This window comes from Scyliorhinus torazame, chromosome 2 (assembly GCF_047496885.1).
Source record: "Scyliorhinus torazame isolate Kashiwa2021f chromosome 2, sScyTor2.1, whole genome shotgun sequence".
In the NCBI taxonomy this organism is placed as follows: domain Eukaryota; kingdom Metazoa; phylum Chordata; class Chondrichthyes; order Carcharhiniformes; family Scyliorhinidae; genus Scyliorhinus; species Scyliorhinus torazame.
In genome coordinates this window covers 386690401-386712886 of record NC_092708.1, presented here as the reverse complement: position 1 = coordinate 386712886, position 22486 = coordinate 386690401, and the positions used below count along the sequence as shown (strand labels likewise).

At 44.6% G+C, this 22486-nt stretch overlaps 1 protein-coding gene across 5 annotated transcripts in view; it reads left to right on the top strand.

The window, feature by feature from the left end:
• Positions 1-22486, top strand: part of foxn3 (forkhead box N3) — a 436636-nt gene that overhangs the window by 285672 nt on the left and 128478 nt on the right. For all 5 annotated transcript variants that reach the window (XM_072493781.1, XM_072493810.1, XM_072493773.1 and 2 more), the window contains one exon: positions 10812-10873. In XM_072493781.1, coding sequence (XP_072349882.1) covers positions 10812-10873 — 62 coding nt within the window. The remainder of the gene's footprint in view (positions 1-10811; positions 10874-22486) is intronic.

Below are 22486 nucleotides of genomic sequence, written 5' to 3'. Positions count from 1 at the left end.
AAATCCATTCTTGAAAATGTGGGAAGCCCTATATTTCATGTTTCGCTATTGTCTCATGTAATTTTTCTTTGCTTCAGTGATGCAACTTTAAGTGTCACTCAGTGAACCTTTTGTTAAAGAAGGAAGGGAAGAAAATTAATTAGTTGCTGTTTATTATTTTCAGTGCAATACTCTGCATTAGTATTGGAGCATTAAATTAGTAACACATCCACTGTCTCGGGTATTGTGCAATGTGTAACCTGAAAATTAAAGTTGTTTAACGCGTTGAATCATGCACCACTAAACTCTTAGGAATATCCACTTGCAGTTTAATTATTTACGGCAGTAATATTGTGCAAAATATTTGAGATAACACAAATTTAGCATTTTCTTTTTTAATAACTGGCACAGACTCTGCTTGCATTTTCATTTTCATTCTGTAAAAATCCACTATAAAAGTTCAGCGATGGGGCAGCAAGTGGCGCAGTGGTTAGCACTGGGACTGCGGCGCTGAGGACCCGGGTTCGAATCTCGACTCCGGGTCACTGTCTGTGTGGGGTTTGCACATTCTCCCCGTGCCTGCGTGGGTTTCACCCCCACAACCCAAGGGTGTGCTGGTTAGGTGGATTGGCCACGCTAAATTGCCCCTCAGTTGGGGGGGAAAAGAATAATTGGGAACTCTAAATATAAAAGAAAAGGTTCAGTGATGTTGCTGTGATTGTTAGCCACCACTATTACAGACCAAATGTAGATATTCACAGTTATAATGTGCAGATGTAGGAAATGTATTTAACGTTCAAGTTGTGATGCTGTATGCAGCTGAATTGCCTTGGTGGTGCTCCTGGGCCTAAACTCAAACTTGAATAGCAGCTGGGTAGATTTGATTTGATTTATTATTGTCACATGTATTAGTATACAGTGAAAAGTGTTGTTTCTTGCATGCTGTACAGACAACGCATACCGTACATAGGGAAGGAAGGAGAGACTGCAGAATATAATGTTACAGTTATAGCAAGGTGTAGAGAAAAGATCAACTTAATACGAGGTAGATGAAAAAATGAAATGAAAACTGCTCATTGTCACAAGTAGACTTCAAATGAAGTTACTGTGAAAAGCCCCTAGTCACCACATTCCGGCGCCTGTTCGGGGAGGGTGGTGCGGTCGGTCCATTCAAAAGTCTGATGGCAGTAGGGAAGAAGCTGTTCTTGAGTCAGTTGGTACGTGACCTCAAACTTTGGTATCTTTTTCCTGACAAGAAGATGGAAGAGAGTATGTCTGGGGTGTGTGGGCTCCTTAATTATGCTGGCTGCCTTTCTGAGGCAGCGGGAATTATAGATAGAGTCAATGGATGGGAGGCTGGTTTGCGTGATGGACTGGGCTACATTCACAACCTTTTGTAGTTTCCTGCGGTCTTGGGCAGAGCAGGTTCCACACCAAGAATATAACCAGAAAGAATGCTTTCTATGGTGCATCTGTAGAAGTTGGTGAGGGTCGTAGCTGACATGCCAAATTTCCTTAGTCTCCTGAGAAAGTAGAGTCGTTGGTGGGCTTTCTTAACTATAGTGTCGGCATGGGGGGCCAGGACAGGCTGTTGGTGATCTGTACACCTAAAAATCTGAAGCTCTCGACCCTTTCTACTTGGATCCCATTGATGTAGACAGGGGCATGTTCTCCACTACGCTTCCTGAAGTCGATGACAATCTCCTTCGTTTTGTTGACATTGAGGGAGAGATTATTGTCGTCGCACCAGTTCACCAGATTTTCTATCTCATTCCTGTACTCTGTCTCATCATTGTTTGAATTCCGACCCACTACGGTCGTGTCATCAGCAAATTTGAAAATCGAGTTGGAGGGGAATTTGGCCACACAGTCATAGGTGTATAAGGAGTAAAGTAGGGGGCTGAGGACACAGCCGTGTGGGGCGCTGGTGTAGAGGATGATCGTGGAGGAGGTGTTGTTCCCTATCTTTACTGATTGTGGCCTGTGGGTTAGAAAGTTCAGGATCCAGTCGTAGAGGGAGGAGCCGAGGCCAAGACCACGGAGTTTGGAGATGAGTTTCGTTGGAGGTGTTGAAGGCTGAGATGTAGTCGATAAATAGGTGTCTTTGTTATCTAGGTGTTCCAGGGTAGAGTGCAGGGCCATGGAGATGGCGTCTGCTGTGGACCTATTGCAGCGGTAGGCGAACTGTAGTGGATCAAGGCAATCTGGGAGGCTGGAGTTCATTCGTGCCATGACTAACCTTTCGAAGCACCTCATTATGATGGATGTCAGAGCCACTGGACGATAGTCATTAAGACATGCTGCTTGACTTTTTTTTGGTACAGGGATGATGGTCGTCTTCTTGAAGCAGACAGGGACCTCAGATTATTGTAAAGAGAGGTTGAAGATATCTGCGAATACCCCCGCCAACTGATCCGAGCAAGACCTGAGTGCTCGTCTGGGTACCCCATCCGGGCCGGTGACTTTCCGTGGGTTGACCTTCGAGAAGGCTGCTCTGACGTCTGCAGTGGTGATCTCAGATACAAGTTCATCCACGGCTTCTGGGGTGGAGGGCTCCCTCTCGCTGACCTCTTGCTCAAAGCGGGCATAGAATGCGTTGAGCTCTTCAGGGAGTGGTGCATTGGAGCCGACGATTTTACATGCCTTCATCTTGCTGACCTTGCCATAGAGGGCGGGGATCCGTGTGGCTAGCCTGGGACTCGAGTTTGGTCCGGTACTGTCTTTTGGCATCTTTGATGGATTCCTTTAGATCATATCTGGCTTCCTTGTAGAGGTCAGGGTCGCCTGACTTGAACCCCTCAGACCTAGACTTCAGCAAGCCGTGGATATCCCTGTTCATCCAGGGTTTCCGGTTGGGAAACACGCAAATTTGCTTCTTTGGCACATAGTCTTCTACACACTTACTAATGAAGTCAGTTACTGTAGTGGCGTACTCGTTCAGGCTGGTCGCAGAGTTTTTAAATACTGACCAGTCCACTGACTCTGTGCAGTCCCGTAGGAGATCATCCGATTCCTCAGACCAACAATGCACAACTTTCTTTGACGGTTCTCCCGCTTCAGTTTTTGCTTATAAGCCGGGAGCAGGAGCACAGCCTTGTGGTCAGATTTGCTAAAGTGTGGGCGGGCGATAGAGCGGTAGGCATGTTTGATATTTGTGTAGCAGTGGTCCAGGATGTTTGGGCCTCTGGTGGAACAGGTGACGTGTTGGTGGTAACTTGGTAGAGGCACTGATGGAACTATAACCTGGCAAGTGTTGGTGCTTCAGGGAAGCATCAGTGAAAATGTGGGAGAGAAAAGTCAGATTAAACGATAACAATACTGAAGGATATTTAATTTTGGCCACTCTTGGGGGTGGTCGGGGTGCTTGTTGTCACCGGTAATGTCAGCTGTATCGTTCTTTGAGTCACAAAGTCTTAATGATGAGGCAGAGTGGTGGCAAGGAAGCAAAGAAAAGGAAACGAGTACTGTATTCCGGATCCCATGCATTCCGGATCCCATGCATTCCGGATCCCATGCATTCCGGATCCCATGCATTCCGGATCCCATGACTCCGAGATCGGAGGATCGGCCTATTCAGTCACATGAAGACCATTGGTAGAAACTCGTGATCCTGAACAGACGATATCCGCGAATTGAGGGACAGGCAATGACCATGTGTACTTTGATTCTACTTTCCATTCAAAAAGAAAGACCTGCAATTATATGGTGCCTTTCATCACCTCAGGATGTCCCAAAGCACTTCACAGCCAATTAACTACTTGCTGAAGTGTAGCCACTTGTGATATGGAAAACGCAGCAGCCAATTTGTGCACAACAAACTCCCACAAACAACCATACTTCGACAACCAGATAATCTGTTTCGTGGTGTTGGCTGAGGAATAAATGTTCGCCAAGCCAGCAGGGTAAACTCCCCCGCTCTTTAGAAGAGCGCAGTGAAATCTTTTACGTTCACCTGGGGCCTTGTTTTAATGCCTCCTCCATGCTGTGCCACATCTTTATCAGCTGCTGCGTTCGCTGGGAAATTCACGCAGAAATAAAGGTTGCAGAGTTTTTAAAAAATTTATGTGCCTGGTGATGGTCATAATTCATAGTGTGAAGTTTTTAAAATATTTTAATTTTTCTTTGTAATTACAGGTTTCAATTATTGATTTGAATGTACAGTACCTCTGAACGTCTTGATCTTGGCAGCACGGTAGCATAGTGGTTAGCACTGTGGCTTCACGGCGCCAGTGTCCCAGGTTCGATTCCCTGCTTAGTCACTGTCTGTGCGAAGTCTGCACATTCTCCCTGTCTCTGAAAATGAAATGAAATGAAAATCACTTATTGTCACGAGTAGGCTTCAAATGAAGTTACTGTGAAAAGCCCCCTAATCGCCACATTCCAACGCCTGTTCGGGGAGGCTGGTACGGGAATTGAACTGTCCTGCTGGCCTGCATTGGTCTGCTTTAAAAGCCAGCGATTTAGCCCAGTGAGCTAAACCAGCCCCTGGTGTCTGCCTGGGTTTCCTCCCATAGTCCAGGTTATGTGGATTGGCAATGCTAAATTGCCTCTTAATTGGAAAAAAAATGAATTGGGTACTCTAAATTTATTTTTTTCAAAAAGAAGAAACGAGTGAGAAAACGGGCGGCATTATAGAACCATTTTGTGACGCTTCAGAAATTCAGCCTGAAAAAAATTACGGGTACACAAAAAACAAGAATTTCTCTATTGCAAGACTTTCCAAGGGTGATCCAGTCCTGTAAAACAAAGTAAGAAGTCTTACAACACCAGATTAAAGTCCAACAGGTTTGTTTCGAATCACTAGCTTTCGAAGCACTGCTCCTTCCTCAGGTGAATGAAGAGGTATGTTCCAGAAACACATATATAGCCAGATTCAAAGATGCCAGACAATGCTTGGAATGTGAGCATTAGCAGGTGATTAAATCTTTACAGATCCAGAGATGGGGTAACCCCAGGTTAAAGAGGTGTGAATTGTGTCAAGCCAGGACAGTTAGTAGAATTTTGCAGGCCAGACGGTGGTGGATAAATGTAATGCGACATGAATCCCAGGTCCTTTTGAGGCCGCACTCGTGTGCAGAACTTGGCTATAAGTTTCTGCTCGGCGATTCTACGTTGTCGCACGTCCTGAAGGCTGCCTTGGAGAACGCTTACCCGGAGATCAGAGGCTGAATGCCCTTGACTGCTGAAGTGTTCCCCGACTGGAAGGGAACATTCCTGCCTGGTGATTGTCGCGCGATGTCCATTCATTCGTTGTCGCAGCGTCTGCACGGTCTCGCCAATGTACCACGCTTCGGGACATCCTTTCCTGCAGCGTATGAGGTAGACAACGTTGGCCGAGTTGCACGAATATGTACTGCGTACCTGGTGGGTGGTGTTCTCACGTGTAATAGTGGTATCCATGTCGATGATCTGGCGCGTCTTGCAGAGATTGCCATGGCAGGGTTGTGTGGTGTCATGGTCACTGTTCTGAAGGCTGGGTAGTTTTCTGCAAACAATGGTTTGTTTGAGGCTGTGCGGTTGTTTGAAGGCAAGTAGTGGGGGTGTGGGGATGATCTTGGCAAGATGTTCATCTTCATCGATGACGTGTTGAAGGCTGTGAAGAAGATGTCGTAGTTTCTCCGCTCCGGGAAAGTACTGGACGACGAAGGGTATTCTGTCAGTTGTGTCCCATGTTTGTCGTCTGAGGAGGTCGGTGCGGTTTTTTGCTGTGGTACGTTGGAACTGTCGTTCGATGAGTCGAGCGCCATATTCCGTTCGTACGAGGGCATCTTTCAACGTCTGTAGCTGGAGAAGTGGAGCATTGTGATGTTATCCGTGGGCTTGCGGTAAAGTGAAGTGCTGAGGTGACCATCCTTGATGCAGACGATTGTGTCCAAGAATGCAACTGATTTTGGAGAGTAGTCCATGGTGAATCTGATGGTTGGATGGAACTTATTGATGTCATCGTGTAGTTGTTTCAGTGATTCTTCGCCTTGAGTCCAAAGGAAAAAAATGTCATTGATGTATCTGGTGTATAACGTCGGTTGAAGGTCCTGTGCGGTGAGTAGGTCTTGTTCAAACTTGTGCATGAAGATGTTGGCGTATTGGGGTGCGAATTTGGTCCCCATGGCTGTTCCGTGCGTCTGGATGAAGAACTTGTTGTCAAAAGTGAAGACGTTGTGATCCAGAATGAAGCGGATGAGTTGCAGAATTGCGTCTGGAGATTGGCAGTTGTCGGTGTTGAGTACTGAGGCTGTTGCAGCAATGCTGTCGTCATGGGGGATGCTGGTGTAGAGTGCCGAGACGTCCATTGTGACGAGGAATGTTCCTGGTTCAACTGGTCCATGGGTGCTGAGTTTCTGTCGGAAGTTCGTTGTGTCGCGACAGAAGCTGGGCGTACCTTGTACGATGGGTTTCAATATGCCCTCGATTTAGCCAGAGAGGTTCTCACACAGGGTCCCATTGCCTGAAACAATAGGACGGCCTGGTGTGTTGGCCTTGTGTATTTTCGGGAGGCAGTAGAGATCTCCAATGCGGGAAGAACATGGGATGAGAGCACGTAGGATGCTCTGAAGATCTGGATCCAAGGTCTTGATCAGTCTGTTAAGTTGGCGGATGTGTTCCTTGGTCGGATCTGCGGGTAACTGTAGTGTTCTTGGTTGTTGAGTTGTCGGTATACTTCTTTGCAGTAGTCCGTTCTGTTCAGTATGACAGTGGCCCCTCCTTTGTCTGCTGGTTTGATGACGATGCTGCGGTTGGTCGAGAGGGCGGATGGCGTTGCGTTGTGCTTGGGTGACGTTCGGGGCTGTCTTGTGAATGCGACTGATGAATCTGGCATTGACGCGACCCCTGACGGCTTGAGCATACATGTCAAGTCTAGGGCAGCGGCCTTCCGGAGGGGTCCAATTCGATTCTTTCCTCTTCGGTTGCCGCACCGCAGATCTCTCGGTCTGCTGTTCTGGTTCATTGATAGTCTGCTTGGGTTCGCTGTTGGCCTCTTGGGGCCTGTGGAAGAATTCCCGGAGCCTTATTCGCCTGATGAATCCCTCCGTGTCTGCCGCGAGACTGATGGGGTCCATTTTGGTGGTGGTGCAGAAATTGAGCCCTCTGCTGAGGACTTTGATTTCGTCTGGTTGAAGGGTGTAGTCCGACAAGTTGTCAATAGATTTCCCAGTATTTTCTACTGTGGTACTGGGGGTGGCTTGGTTGCTGCTGGTGGTGATACCGAGTTTTTCAAACTTCCTGGTCTTGGTGTGCATATAGGTGGCATAGTATTGTTGTCTCATCTGTTTGGCGGTGTCCTGCAGCTGGTCTGCTGCATCCTGAGCGCAAGTTGCGAATATGGCCTCTATCTTGGTTTCCAGGTTGCGTCGTCTGCTGCAGAGCTGGCGTACGAGGTGGTTGAGGAGTGTGAGAGAGGTGCGACGGCAGAGTCTCCCAGCATAGTCTGTGTTGTAGGTCGATTTGAGAGGGTTTGTGATCTGTAGCCCTTTCGGGATCTTGTCTGCTTTCTTGCACCTTTGTAGAAACTTAATGTCAGTGTCTATATGCGCGATTGTCCTGGCGATCCTCTCCACTTTGAGCCGACAGTTTGCGGTGTCGATGGTAGCCATGATGTAGAGATGCCGGCGTTGGACTGGGGTGAGCACAGTAAGAAGTTTTATAACACCAGGTTAAAGTCCAACAGGTTTGTTTCGATGTCACTAGCTTTCGGAGCGCTGCTCCTTCCTCAGGTGAATGAAGAGGTATGTTCCAGAAACACATATATAGACAAATTCAAAGATGCCAGACAATGCTTGGAATGCGAGCATTCGCAGGTGATTAAATCTTTACACATCCAGAGATGGGGTAACCCCAGGTTAGAGAGGTGTGAATTGTGTCAAGCCAGGACAGTTGGTAGGATTTCGCAGGCCAGATGGTGGGGGATGAATGTAATGCGACATGAATCCCAGGTCCCGGTTGAGGCCGCACTCGTGTGCGGAACTTGGCTGAGCAGAAACTTATAGCCAAATTCCGCACACGAGTGCGACCTCAACCGGGACCCCACCATCTGGCCTGCGAAATCCTACCAACTGTCCTGGCTTGACACAATTCACACCTCTTTAACCTGGGGTTACCCCATGTCTGGATCTGTAAAGATTTAATCACCTGCTAATGCTCGCATTCCAAGTATTGTCTGGCATCTTTGAATCTGTCTATATATATGTTTCTGGAACTCACCTCTTCATTCACCTGAGGAAGGAGCAGCGCTCCGAAAGCTAGTGATTCGAAACAAACCTGTTGGACTTTAACCTGGTGTTGTAAGACTTCTTACTGTGCTCACCCCAGTCCAACGCTGTAAAACAAAGGGAGAGAATTTGTGTCAAATAGTTACAAAATGCAGTGCTAATCTCAAGGCCTCAACTTTCAGCTGCAATGGCAAACTGTGAGCATGGGTCATTTAAAGAGGTGTTAATGGCAATAGCCCACTACATTTAAAGGAGTATACTTTCTCAATCCCAAAGTAATGCCTGCGTTAGTTTATTGAGTTAAACTCAGTTTTGAGGAGCTGCTGTAGTTGGCCACTATCTTCAAACGTGGCTCGATGATCAACAGTAGTTTACACTTGTGGAAAGCGGTGATTTGACTTGAGCTTGCACCGAGTGCTTGGGGGCAGAAAAATGCCCAAATCTGTGGCATTAGCTGGAGCAGAGTTCGTGCGTAGAAAATAAAATAAATCCATGGAGTGCTCAGTGCAGTATAGAAGGGGTTCACCAAAGAAAATCCTTCAGAAAAATGCAACTGATCGAAATAAGTCTATCTGGCAAAATACATTTTTGAATTCAGAGAACATACCCAAGTCGTTGTGCACAAAACAGCAGCAAGGGTCATGCTACAAAATATAAAGACTGACGGAAATAATTTCAACTTCTTTTATGCAGAATCCCTTCAGGACTGTAATTATCACATCGATTCTCCCTCCAACTGTAACCTTGGTGGGAGATTTTTTAAAAACAATTTTGAAGTATAAATTTAGCGTGTCCAATTCATTTTTTTCCAATTAAGGGGCAATTTAACGTGGCCAATCCACCTACCCTGCACATCTTTGGGTTGTGGGGGCAACACCCACGCAACACGGGGAGAATGTGCTGTACGGTAGCACAGTGGTTAGCACTGTGGCTTCACAGCTCCAGGGTCCAAGGTTTGATTCCCGGCCGGGTCACTGTCTGTGCGGAGTCTGCACGTTCTTCCCGTGTCTGTGTGGGTTTCCTCCGGGTGCTCCGGTTTCCTCCCACTAGTCCTGAAAGACCTGCTGTTAGGTGAATTGGACATTCTGAATTCTCCCTCTCTGTACCCAATCAGGCGCCGGTATGTGGCGACTAGGTGCTTTTCGCAGTAACTTCATTGTAATGTAAGCCTACCTGTGACAATAAAGATGATCATAATTATGTGCAAATTCTACACGGACAGTGACCCAGAGCCGGGATCAAACCTGGGACCTCAGCGCCGTGAGGCAGCAGGGCTAACCCACTGCGCCACCGTGCTGCCATTCTTTCTGGCACTTCTGCCTACATTGTTTCAGTGCCTCTTTGTCTCTGATAGTCTTCCTGCTACTGAACACCCTGAATGGCAAATCATTAATTTTTAAATATCACTGAAACCACCGCACCTGCTCCCTCAAAAAGCTTGAAGGGAAATTTTCACTTGACACTAAACCTGGAACCGGGAGAAGTAAGATTCATGGTTGCGAGACTTGAGACGATTGCATTTCTGCACAACCTGATCATGTCGTTCAATGTCACCTGAACAAGATAATTTATTTGATGAACATAGGGCTAAATAGATTGTAGGCACAAATATGCCAGGGCAGCACGGTGGCGCAGTGGATAGCACTGCTGCCTCACGGTGCCGAGGTCCCAGTTTCGATCCTGGCTCCGGGTCACTGTCCGCGTGGAGTCTGCACATTCTCCCCGTGTTGCGTGGGTTTCACCCCCACAACCCAAAGATGTGCAGGGTAGGTGGATTGGCCATGCTAAATTGTCCTTAAGTGGACAAAATGAATTGGGTACACTAACTTGGTTGGTTATTGATTTATTTTTTACGACAGGCTGAATAGATCTCACCGAGGAGAGGAAAAGTTTGATCTCCAGATGAACAATGGAAGACAATAGTCTCCTCTCTCCTTTGACTTTCCAATTGGTTTCTTTATAGATTGCGATACATCATTCTGCACTTTCCTGTGATAAATAGTTTTTGGATTAGGGATTGAATGTGTGACTAAGAAAGGGGTTGAACTAGCTTTAGTCTTTATTTTGGGATTGTTTCAACAACTGGGCAATAAGATGAAACAAGTCGATCAAACAAGCTCTGGAGGGGCTGTTCTTTGTTTGTAATTAACTTATCATTTAGTTCTGTTGCAGCAAAGTTTCTTTGTTTTTCAAACTTCAGGGTTGTCTTTCATTATGATAGTGTTTCTCCTCCTTCCTTCCCAGGTTGGATGTGTGCTGTTTGTATTTTTCTGTTGTTATGGCTACAGTTTGCTCTTGTGGCAGAGTCTTAGACATTTGGCAACGCTTTCAGTTCCCTTATATATAGGTTCCCCTCTGGATGTTCCTCTGCTATTAGTTTGGTCTCCGGATGTTGGTTAACCCTTATTCAAAAGGGTCCGATCGGTGAACAGAGGATTGTTTTCAATTGTTGGAAAGTTTGGAATTTCCAATTGGGTGGAATGAAATTCTGAAAAGCATGTGAGCAACTTAATCGTTCATTTCTTTTCCAACCTTGCACAAGTGTTACCTTAGTTAACTTGAACTGCTTTGTCCTGAAATGTGTTAAGAAAAACATTCCTCAAACAATGTTTCTTTGCTTTGTAGCACATCAAGTCCACCCCGTTGGCCGGGAAGTGCTTTCTTCAAGAAGAATGGAGCACTCCAAGGTAAGAGAAAACACTCCAGGATCTTTGGTGTATATTGATCAGCGATTGGTGACTTTTTTTTGTCTCTTAATGCCTCTTGAACTAACTTCAAGACTGTTTACATCGTTGGAGTTCCTAACTTGTGTGCTGGAATGACTGAAAGTACAGTTGTTTTGTATGTTTTGTTTGCTAACCTACCAAGAGTTAGTCAGCTAAATGCAAATGACTGTATGGATATTCAAAGTCTGCGGGAAGGGCAGCGTCTATTGTGGGAGCAGCAAGATCTCCGACATGAAATCAAAACATTAGGAACACCAGTTCAAAGCTGCAGTTTCCACCTTCAACAGTCCAAAGCTGGTGCTACCCCATTCAGAAATAGGAAACTAAATTCAGATAATTGTCCCAACTGATTTTGAGTCTAATGTCTAGGGGGCTAGATGCTTTCTCAGCAGGTATATACACGATCCAATGGGTAGAATAGCTAGAAACGGGGGTAAACTGATAATGGAGCTTTGCAATGCACGATGAGCCTAGTAGATGTCTTGGAGCGATTAATAATTTGCTTTTTGGCTCCTGACATATTACATTTATAGCATAGAATTTCAGAATCGTCGAAGTGCAGGAGGTGACATTTTGGCCCATCATGTTCACATTGCCTATCATTACCTGCCAGAATATTTCCCCCCCCCCCCCCCTCATAGAATGTAGAGTGCAGGAGAGGCCATTCGGCCCATCGAGTCTGCGCCAGCCCTAGTAAAGAGCACCACACTTAAGCCCACAATTCCACCCTGTCCCAGTAACCCCACCTAACCTTTTTTGGACACGAAGGGCAATTTAGCATGGTCAATCCACCTAACCTGCACATCTTTGGACTGTGGGAGGAAACCGGAGCACCCGGAGGAAACCCATGCACACACGGGGAGAATGTGCAGACTCTGCACAGACAGTGACCCAAGCAAGGAATTCTACCAAAATGTATCACTTCACCCTTAATGGTTACATTTCATTTGCCGCATGTCCGCCCATTTTAGCAATTTACGCCCACCTAGTTGTTTGCTATATTTTGAAAGTTTTGTATCTTCTGCAAACTTTGAAATCGTGCCTTGCCCTGCCAAATCCAGTTCATTAACATATATCAGAGCAGAGGTTCAAATACCTAATCTCTGGAGAGTACCATTGTAGTCTTCTCTCGAGTCTGAGGAAGAACAGTTCATGACTCTGCTTCTTTAGAAGTAGAGGCCAGATTGGAATGTTAGTCTAAAGGCAAAATGCTGTGGATGGTGAAAATTCTGGAAACACCCAGCAGGTCAGGCCGCATCTGATGGGAGACAAACTGAGTTTATGTGTTGCCTGCCATTAGAAATTGTAAATGTTACAGATGTAACGGGCTTAGAAAGTACAGTACAATGAAGGGGCGGGAGGAACAAATGGGAATGTCTATAGTAGAGTGGAATGCAGGAGGAATTAAATGAACAACAGAATTCTTACCAGTATCTGATGCCCAAAATAAATAGGATCAAAGATTATGATCTAAAATTACTGAATTTATGGTGTGTGAAGATTGTGAAGTAATTAATTGATTTCCCCCCCCCCCTTTTAAAAAAAATAAATTTAGAGTACCCAATTCTTTTTTGCAATTAACGGGCAATTTATAATGCCCAATCCACCTACTCTGCACATGTTTTTGGGTGTGGGGGTGAGACCCACTCGGACACAGGGAGGATGTGCAAACTCCACACGGACAGTAACCCGGGGCTGAGATCGAACCCGGGTCCTCGGCGCCATGAGGCAGCAGTGTTAATCGTTGCTCCACCGTGCCGTCCTGTGAAGTACTTAGTTGAGAAATGAACTTTATTGGTACAGTTTTGTAGCGTTAAATAGAATATAGTGCAGACCGGCCCAATCAATCCATGCTGACATTTACACTCCACTTGTTTCCTCCCATCCTTCATCGTCTAGAAAGAAAATATATTTCTATCCTTGTCCACCTCCATAACCCTCAATTTCCTTCCCCCTCCTACTATCCTCCCCTTTAAATGTGCATCTTGACCATGGAAATGACTGACGACAGAGTGGGATTGAGAATTACAATGGCAAGAGACATTTTTGGGTTTCACCCCCACAACCCAAAAATGTGCAGGGTAGGTGGATTGGCCACGCTAAATTGCCCCTTAATTGGAAAAAAATAATTGGGTACTCTAAATTTATTTTAAAAAAGAAAAAAAAAATCCACCTTTTCAACAGACAGTAATTTCCCCCTTTCTGCACCCCTACATATACTCGAGGTAGAAACAGAAACGTCATCGACCTGAAACGTTTACTCTGTTTCTCTCTTCATAGATGCTGCTTGGCAGATTGAGCATCTCAACTCCCTTCTGTTGAGAATTATAGTCTGTTCAGTCATTTGAGTTTTTAGCTTGCTGTCTTACTGGGTTAGTGGACAAAGCACTTTGATCCCCCAAATTGCTCACCTTGTTAGCTGAATTAGGGTGTTGTCGATGGAAATTTTTGTGCTGAACAAGAAAACATAAGGTCAGCTGTCTAGTTATCTGACAGAACATGATGATCAATTGACATGGTGGCTGATGAATAGTTCTTGTATTTTATGACAGGTCAGCTGTCCACCGAGGTGAATGTTTTGATGGCCACTTGATGATCAAAAGGCCATCATTAACACATTATAATAGCCATTTCGATTAAGCTGATATTTTTGCCATGTGTGGCCGTTTTGAAATGGAGTTTTTATGGTAACTATTGTGCATTCCTGATGAATGTTGCAAATCATCAGCAGAATTTGTGCCTGGTATTTTGTGACCCGAATAATTTTTAACACAGTTAAACTTGTAATCCTGTTTTCTTTGTATTCATATGCGTTAGTGTCTTTGCTGTGCAGTAGCTATCTAATTCTGCTAGCTGTGGATCTCCACAATGTATGCCGTCTATGCCAGCAATATATGCCAAAGCATGCAATGAGGTATCGAAAACTGAGAGCTACTTTTGCAACCAGGGCCTGTTTCGTGGGTATCCAATTCTCAAACTGCAGCACCGTCTGTTTTTCTGTGGGTTATGTCTCTGTACAGCAGTTGGACTGGAACATTGATCTGAAATAATGGTTGCAATGTGCAGAAGTACGAATATGCGAGTGAGCAAAGAATAAAATCAAATTAGTGGTTGGTGGGTGCACGTTTCTTCTTTGCAGGACTGAGCCACATGAACCAGGTGAGTCAGCCCCTGTTGGGTGAGCTGATCCCAGTCCAGGCACGAGCCTAATTGGTATCCAGAAATCTGCTGCACGCGTGGGGGGTAAATGCAAGGTGGTGATCTTTCAATGTTCGCCGACAGCAAATAGCCTGCTAACTCTTAGTGTGGAAACTTGCATGAATAATGACCACAAAAGGGAAGCATTGGAGGGTCTTGTGGAATTACATCACAACAAAACGTTGGGTGCTATGGAAGAGATGGTATTGAGGTGACTAGAAATTGAAATTATTCCTGAATTTATTTACCCTCGTAATCTTTAAAGAATGCTTTTGTGATTTGAGTTTCAGATTGAGTTGTATATCTGTATTGAAGATAGTAACCAAGGTAATTAGGTCAACATCTCAACAAAACCATTAGTCTGATAAACTGGAAAGTACCTCCAGTGCAGAGCATACCTTTGCTGTGTTGCGTTATTGATTTTCCTTAAACAGTGCATGTGTACATCTGTGTTGCGGCATATGTTAAGTATTATTCAATTTGGGCGGCACGATGGCACAGTGGTTAGCATTGCTGCCTAGGGCGCTGAGGACCCGGGTTCGAATCCCAGTCCTGGGTCACTGCCTGTGTGGAGTTTGCACATTCTCCCCGAGTCTGCGTGGGTCTCGCCCCCACAACCCAAAGATGTGCAGGGTCGGTGGATTGGCCACGTTAAATTGCCCCTTAATTGGAAAAAATAATTGGGTACTCTAAATTTCTTTTTAAAAAAAAGTATTATTCAATTTAAAACATTGTACATTGGTTTAAAAAAAATTTTTTTTTTTTTTTAAATTTAGAGTACCCAATTCATTTTTTCCAATTAAGGGACAATTAAGCGTGTCCAATCCACCTAACCTGCACATCTTTGGGTTGTGGGGGCGAAACCCACGCAAACACTGGGGGAATGTGCAAACTGTTTCCACATGGACATTGACCCAGAGCCGGGATCAAACTTGGGACCTTGGCGCCGTGAGGCAGCAGGGCTAACCCACTGCGCCACCGTGCTGCCCAACATTGTACATTGTTAAGATGGAGAGCCTTCGTCCTTTTTTAAAAACGTGAAAATTGCATGCAAGGATACTTTGTGTATTCTGTCCCGTGAGCAATAATCGTGTTGAACATTTCACGAAGAAAAATAAGAACCTTTAAAATTATTTAGATTTATTATTGAAGAAAGATTCATTCTTTGTAGCTCAGTGACTTGCATTTGTTTTACTTCTCCCTCTCTGTTTGTCATTGCTGGTCCAATATGCGGTTCTGGATGAGCTGTACTTTCCTCTAGCAAAACATTGCAAAGTCGGGCAGCACGGTAACGCAGTGGGTTAGCCCTGCTGCCTCACGGCGCCGAGGTCCCAGGTTCAATCCCTGCTCTGGGTCACTGTCCATGTGAAGTTTGCACATTCTCCCCGTGTTTGTCCCCACAACCCAAAGATGTGCAGCATAGATGGATTGGTCATGCTAAATTGCCCGTTAATTGGAAAAAATGAATTGGGTACTCTCAATTTATTTTTAAAACATTGCATTGCTTCTCGGCCTTTTGGCTAAGATCAAGTGTAGTTTAAAAAAAAAAACATTGCAAAGTCAGAGACTATTGCCCTGGGCCTCAAACTCAATTCACTCAACACTGATATGCCCGTTATCTCAGGCTGCAGCAACCTGTTTGCAAACTCCGTGTCCTGTTCAACCCCAGGCTGAGCTGGCCACCATATACATTACCCTTAGCATCACAGACAGGCTCCCTCCATCCCTGGAATGTCACATACCTACTCTCTAGTCACAGCTTATCTGTTGAAACCCTCTTCAAAGCAGTTGTCACCGCCAGGCTTGACTATTCCAATGGTTTCCCAGTCATACCCGTCCTCCAAGTTCCATAAACTGCAGCTCATCTGAAACTGTGCTGCCCAGCTCTACCTTTGCTACAAGTCCCACTCTCCTTCCCAACATTGTCGACCTGCATTGGCACTCTGTCCCCAAATTTAAATTTAGAATATTCATCTTTTGGATTCCATGGCACACTCGCCCTTCCTCAATTCAATGATCAGTCCAAGCCCTACACTGCCCTCGCCCTCAGATCTCACTTTCACTGACCCTACTTCTACTGATTCTGCTACCTCCACTGAGCCCTCGGTCAACGTGCTTTATATTGACCACCATTTCACATTCTGGAATTCACATCTCACACACCTCTAGCTCTCCATAATAAAAACAAAATATTGCAGATGCTGGAAATCTAAAATAAAAACAAAAAATGATGGATTAAGAGAAGAGTCATACGGACTCAAAATGTTAACTCTGTTTCTCTCTCCACAGATGCTTGTTAGACCTGCTGAGTTTATCAACATTTTCAGTTTTTACCTCTAGCTCTCGATTTGTTTCCCTCTCATTTAAGAATCCACTTCTAAAACATCAGTTTGATCATAGTTTTAGTCATCCCTCTTAATATCATCATCTTCAACTTGGCTACCATGCTTTAATTGCACTTTTTGAAACACTTGTTGGCATTTTCAATGTTATGGTGGTCATTACCTAATGTTCCTGTTAAACTTCAGGGATTAATTAAATGTCATCATAGAATTTACAGTGCAGAAGGAGGCCATTCGGCCCATCGAGTTTGCACCGGCTCTTGGAAAGAGCTCCCTACCCAAGGTCAACACCTCCACCCTATCCCCACAACCCAGCAACCCCACCCAACACTAAGGGCCATTTTGGACACTAAGGGCAATTTATCACGGCCAATCCACCTAACCTGCACATCTTTGGACTGTGGGAGGAAACCGGAGCACCTGGAGGAAACCCACGCAGACACGGGGAGGACGTGCAGACTCCGCACAGACAATGACCCAAGCCGGAATCGAACCTGGGACCCTGGAGTTGTGAAGCAATTGTGCTATCCACAATGCTACCGTGCTGCCCCCTAGTATCACTTGGTATCACAGTATCATTGGTATCATAGTATCACTTGGGTGACATTCTCTGGTGGTAGCATGTCTGGTTCTGTAACATTGTGCATGTGAGAGTAGATGGGAGCAGAAATGGCTTCAGTGTGTGTCATTTGTATTCTGCCAAAGCATTGTTGGAACAATGCTGTTGCTGGGATGGCAGGAGGTGCTGCCCATTGTGTGGAGCTCTGTAAGTGTTCAATGAAAATTTTCCTGTGTGATTAGAGATAAGCGCACTGCTGTGGTGACATGGTGGCGCAGTGGTTAGCACTGCTGCCTCACGGCACCTAGGACCCGGGTTCGATCCCAGGTCACTGTCTGAATGGCGTTTGCACATTCACCCCGTATCCACATGGGTCACACCCCCTCAACCCAAAGATGTGCAGGGTAGATAGATTGGCCACGCTAAATTCCCCCATATTTGGGGGAACAAAAATAAGTGAACTGCTGGCCTTTCCTTTGCTCTTATTTAGCCATAAGGAATAGTTCAGGAGAGGCAAAAGAGTGCATTGGGCTGCTTCTGTCTCATAAAGTTGGGAATTTGCTAAGTTTTGGGGGCTTTCATTTTAACTATGTAAAATGAAGGGTGGATAATTCAAATAATCACTTGCAAATTCAAAGATTCCATTGTCTAAATTCTTTAAATTTCACTGTTCCATGTTTAGCCAAAATTATAATTGCAATTTCAAACTCTTATTTCCGAGCCTAAATTTACTTTCCAAAATCCTGAGAGGAGCTGTTTCCTCTTTTCAATGGCCGAACTGTGAGTGAGAGTCCATTGTCTCAACTTTGCCGAGTTTAGGGGGGGCGACACGTGGCACAGTGGTTAGCACTGCTGCCTAAGGCGCTGAGGACCCGGGTTTGAATCCCGGTCCTGGGTCACTGCCTGTGTGGAGTTTGCACATTCTCCCCGTGTCTGCGTGGGTCTCACCCCCACAACCCAAAGATGTGCAGGTTACGTGGGTTGGCCACGCTAAATTGCCCCTTAATTGGAAAAAAAATAATTGGGTACTCTAAATTTAAAAAAAAAAAATCCTTGATTATTTTCCTTTACCCGACCCTTAAGTGAAAAGGTTCCCAGATAGTTTGTTGAATAAAAAATATGATCAATTACATATGTTTCAAATTCTCAATGTGGTTCTGGTGTCATTTAACTTTCTACACAGCCTGCAGTTCCATTTTGGAAGCATAACAGAGCAATTTTTCAACTCAAAAATAACAAAAACCATAAATCTCTATTAGTTGACAGTGTTGCTATTTTCCTTCTCATGCCCCACTCAAAGCAAGTTCTGTGTTTAACAAGTTTGCATGATGATATGGGAATGTTGTGTCTGGTACTGCTTCCGTTTCCCTTTAGGGCTAAATTGACTTTTGAAGTACCTCTGAATTGTAATTGTCCAGCTGCTTAATATAACAGGGATGAATGAGGGCAGCACGGTGGCACAGTGGTGAGCATTGCTGCCTCACGGTGCCCAGGACCCGGGTTCGGTCCTGGCCCCGGGTCACTGTCCCTGTGGAGTTTGCACATTCTCCCCGTGTCCGCGTGGGCCTCACCCCCACAACCCGAAGATGTACAGGGTAGGTGGATTGGCAACTCTAAATTGCCCCTTAATTGGAAATTTTAAATAAAAAATTCCTGGGGGGTGATTTAAAAAAAAAAACCACATTCAGCTTGTGCGTGTTGAACACAAATTTAATCCACCTGTAAACCAAAAGCAGCATGAAGTTTACAAAGGCTTGTTTGGTTGTCATAGTGACAAATGGGTGTGATCTGAGAAGGTCAGCCAGCAGCATGCAAGAATCTCCGCAGCAACTCACCACCAGTTTCAAGATACCCGTGTCCTTTGATACTGATGACAAGCAGAATTTTTTTTTTCACAGCCTTCTTATTGCAACCATTCTTCCATGATACAAATAGAAAGCAAGCAACGTCAAAAGTGGAGGTGAAGGGAAGGTGATTTAAGAGCAGCCTCCATTTTTAAAAAGCAAACTAACTCACGGCTGTATAGCTCGGGCATGATGTCTGATAGAACAATTTGCAGCACTCTTACTTTTTCAGTCCCCGTAAAACAAAACCGCAAAACAAACTTTCGACATTACAAAATGCTGAGAGAAAGCGTTGGGTGGTGGCGAAACGTGATAATGGAATAATAATTGGCATTAAAAACAGTTGCTGCAGCAAAAAAAAATATTAATAAAACTGTATGTTTTCAGGTTAGGGCAAGTTCTGAATATGGCAATAGAAAGTCTTGGCATTTTTTTAGTTATGCATTCCCAGCTTACAACAAAGATATAGTCGGTAAAATCAGTTTGATGTTTTTGCAGGTTAAGCCAAGCTCTCGGCCGAAGTAAATAACATGGAGCGGTGTCACTAGTCTGAATGATTTGGATCTTTTGGGTAATTGGGCCAATAGGTATCAGTTATATGTTTCTTGGTCCAAAACAGGAAGTACCTGATGAATGCAATCGTGGTTGCAAGTGGTGATTAGAAAATAAATGTTGGCGTTGTTGTGAACATATCAACACACCCTTTAACTACAGTCAAAAATGCAAGAACAAAATACTGGGTTGCATTAACAGTGGGGGAAATACAAATCACATGAGGTACTCCTCTTGCTGTACAAGATATTGTTCAGAACAATCCTTCACTCCTGTGTTGTTCTGACTGCCCAACCACAAGAATTGCACTCGAGAGGCTGGAAAGGTATGCCGCAAAGATAATTCCAGATGTTAGGAATTTAAAATGAGACTCAATTAAAGTAGTTCAGCTTGCCATCCTATCGGTACTTTGCATGAAAAGTTGATCCAGGCAAAATGTTCATTTATGTTGAAGTGTTCAAATGGCAATGGGCACAGAAAAGATAGGAGTGTTGTCATCTTGTAACACTGTTGTCTTTCAGTCAGTGGGCTGTGGATTTGAGCAGATAGTGTTAGCTGACGCCTAAAATTGATCTATTCTGACATCACTGAAAAAGAACATTGAACAGTATGTAAGAACACAAGAACTAGGAGCAGGAGTAGGCCATCTGGCCCCTCGAGCCTGCTCCGCCATTCAATGAGATCATGGCTGATCTTTTGTGGACTCAGCTCCACTTTAAGGCCTGAACACCATAACCCTTAATCCCTTTATTCTTCAAAAAACTATCTATCTTTATCTTTAAAACATTTAATGAAGGAGCCTCTACTGCTTCACTGGGCAAGGAATTCCATAGATTCACAACCCTTTGGGTGAAGAAGTTCCTCCTAAACTCAGTCCTAAATCTACTTCTCCCCCCCCCCCCCCCCTTATTTTGAGGCTATGCCCCCTAGTTCTGCTTTCACCCGCCAGTGGAAACAACCTGCCCGCATCTATCCTATCTATTCCCTTCATAATTTTCTATGTTTCTATAATATCCCCCCCATATCCTTCTAAATTCTAACGAGTACAGTCCCAGTCTACTCAACCTCTCCTCGTAATCCAACCCCTTCAGCTCTGGGATTAACCTAGTGAATCTACACCATCCAGCGCCAGTACGTCCTTTCTCAAGTAAGGAGACCAAAACTGAACACAATACTCCAGGTGTGGCCTCACTTATACAATTGCAGCATAACCTCCCTAGTCTTAAACTCCATCCCTCTAGCAATGAAGGACAAAATTCCATTTGCCTTCTTAATCACCTGTTGCACCTGTAAACCAACTTTTTGCGACTCATGCACTAGCACACCCAGGTCTCTCTGCACAGCAGCATGTTTTAATATTTTATCATTTAAATGATAATCCTTTTTTCTGTTATTCCTACCAAAATGTGATGGACAGATACCCGGCAAACACATTTCCTGTCCCAGTGCAGTAGCTTCACGCTCAGGTAAACTCAGGGGCTTGGTGGATTGGCCACGCTAAATTGCCCCTTAATTGGACAAAACGAATTGGGTACTCTAAATTTATTTTTTACAAAAAGGTAAACACATCAGATCCCATGATGCTGTTAAGAGTTCTGCCCATCTCTTCCACCTTAGCCTGCCAAAACTGCTTACCCAGTCATTCAAAAGTTGCTGTTTGTGGACCTCACTTCTTACAAATTTGCTTTTGTGTTTTGACTACCTGTTCCTTCTGAGGAGCATCACATTTTAAAATGTTCCATTACTCGTTTAGATCCCTTCCTATCTTCGTCCTACCATATTGCTGCAACTTCCTCCCCTCCTCCTAAACAAATTCCTCTGATTCCAGCCTCTTGTGCATGCCCCCTATGCCCACCATTGGTGGTCTTACTTTATGCCAGCTTGGCCTGTTGCTGTTGAATTTTCTCCCACCCCTTCATTTTTCTCCTTTAACCTGCCTTAAAACCATCATCTTTTTTATATATAAATTTGGAGTACCCAATTCTTTTTTCTTCCAATTACGGGGCAAGTTAGCATGGCCGAGCTACCGACCCTGCACATCATTGGGTTTGTGGGGGAGGTAAGACCCATGCAGACACGGGGAGAATGTGCAAACTCCACACGGACAGTGACCCGGAGCCGGGATCTAACCCGGGTTCTCGATGCCGTGAGGCAGCAGTGCTAACCATGCACCACCGTGCCACCCATAAAGCCCACATCTTTGGCCAATCTTTTGGACACTTACTAATTTCCCCAGCTTGGGCTTGGCATCTTTCTTTAAATTCTACATTTGTGGGATATTGGCATTTTTTTTACATTAAGTAAGCTAAGATGTTGGAATACCTAAAGTACTATTCAAATGTGAATTATTTTAAAAAGGAAAATTAGGCAGGTGTTTTCACCTAGATATGAGTTTCTGTGAAGAGGAGTTTAGGTAATAGGTAAGGTTACCTATGGTGGCCAAGGTATCAATAAAGGTTAGGCTTGTTACGATTTCATGGTTTTCCTGTTCCTTAATACTTACACAAAATGAAAGAAGCATTGCATTTTCTTTAATGCCGTATGTCAAGACTTCAATTCCCACATAACCGAATGGAATAAAAATTATGTGAGTGTGATTTTACCGAACCTGATTAGTAACTTTCAATTCAGTTCATAATGTACAGTGGAATGTATCTTCAGTCTTAAAACACAAGGGATTTCTGAAGTATATTTTCAAAATTGTACAGCCAGCATCTGGGGAGATTTTCAATCAAGAGAAACAGGGTGTGCCAGAGTTAAATACTTTCTGGGCAGCATTGATTGTTCTTGAAGCCGAGGAAAAGGGTTGTTAATTGCAAGTTATAAGAGAATTCCCTATGATGTACTACGCAAATGAATAGTGCACAATTGCTTCTGAAGGTTGCAAAACTGACTGGTTTGACTGGTAAATATGCTTCCCAGAGCGCAGTACAGAGCTTTGGAGAACAGAACGCTGTTTATTGACTTCTGCTGCGATTGGAAGTCCTCAATATCCTGGGCAAGAAGCATGATGGGGGAGGGTACAGCAATCCTGCCACTACCAATTGCTACCCAATGACTGGTGCTTCTGTTGAGGTGT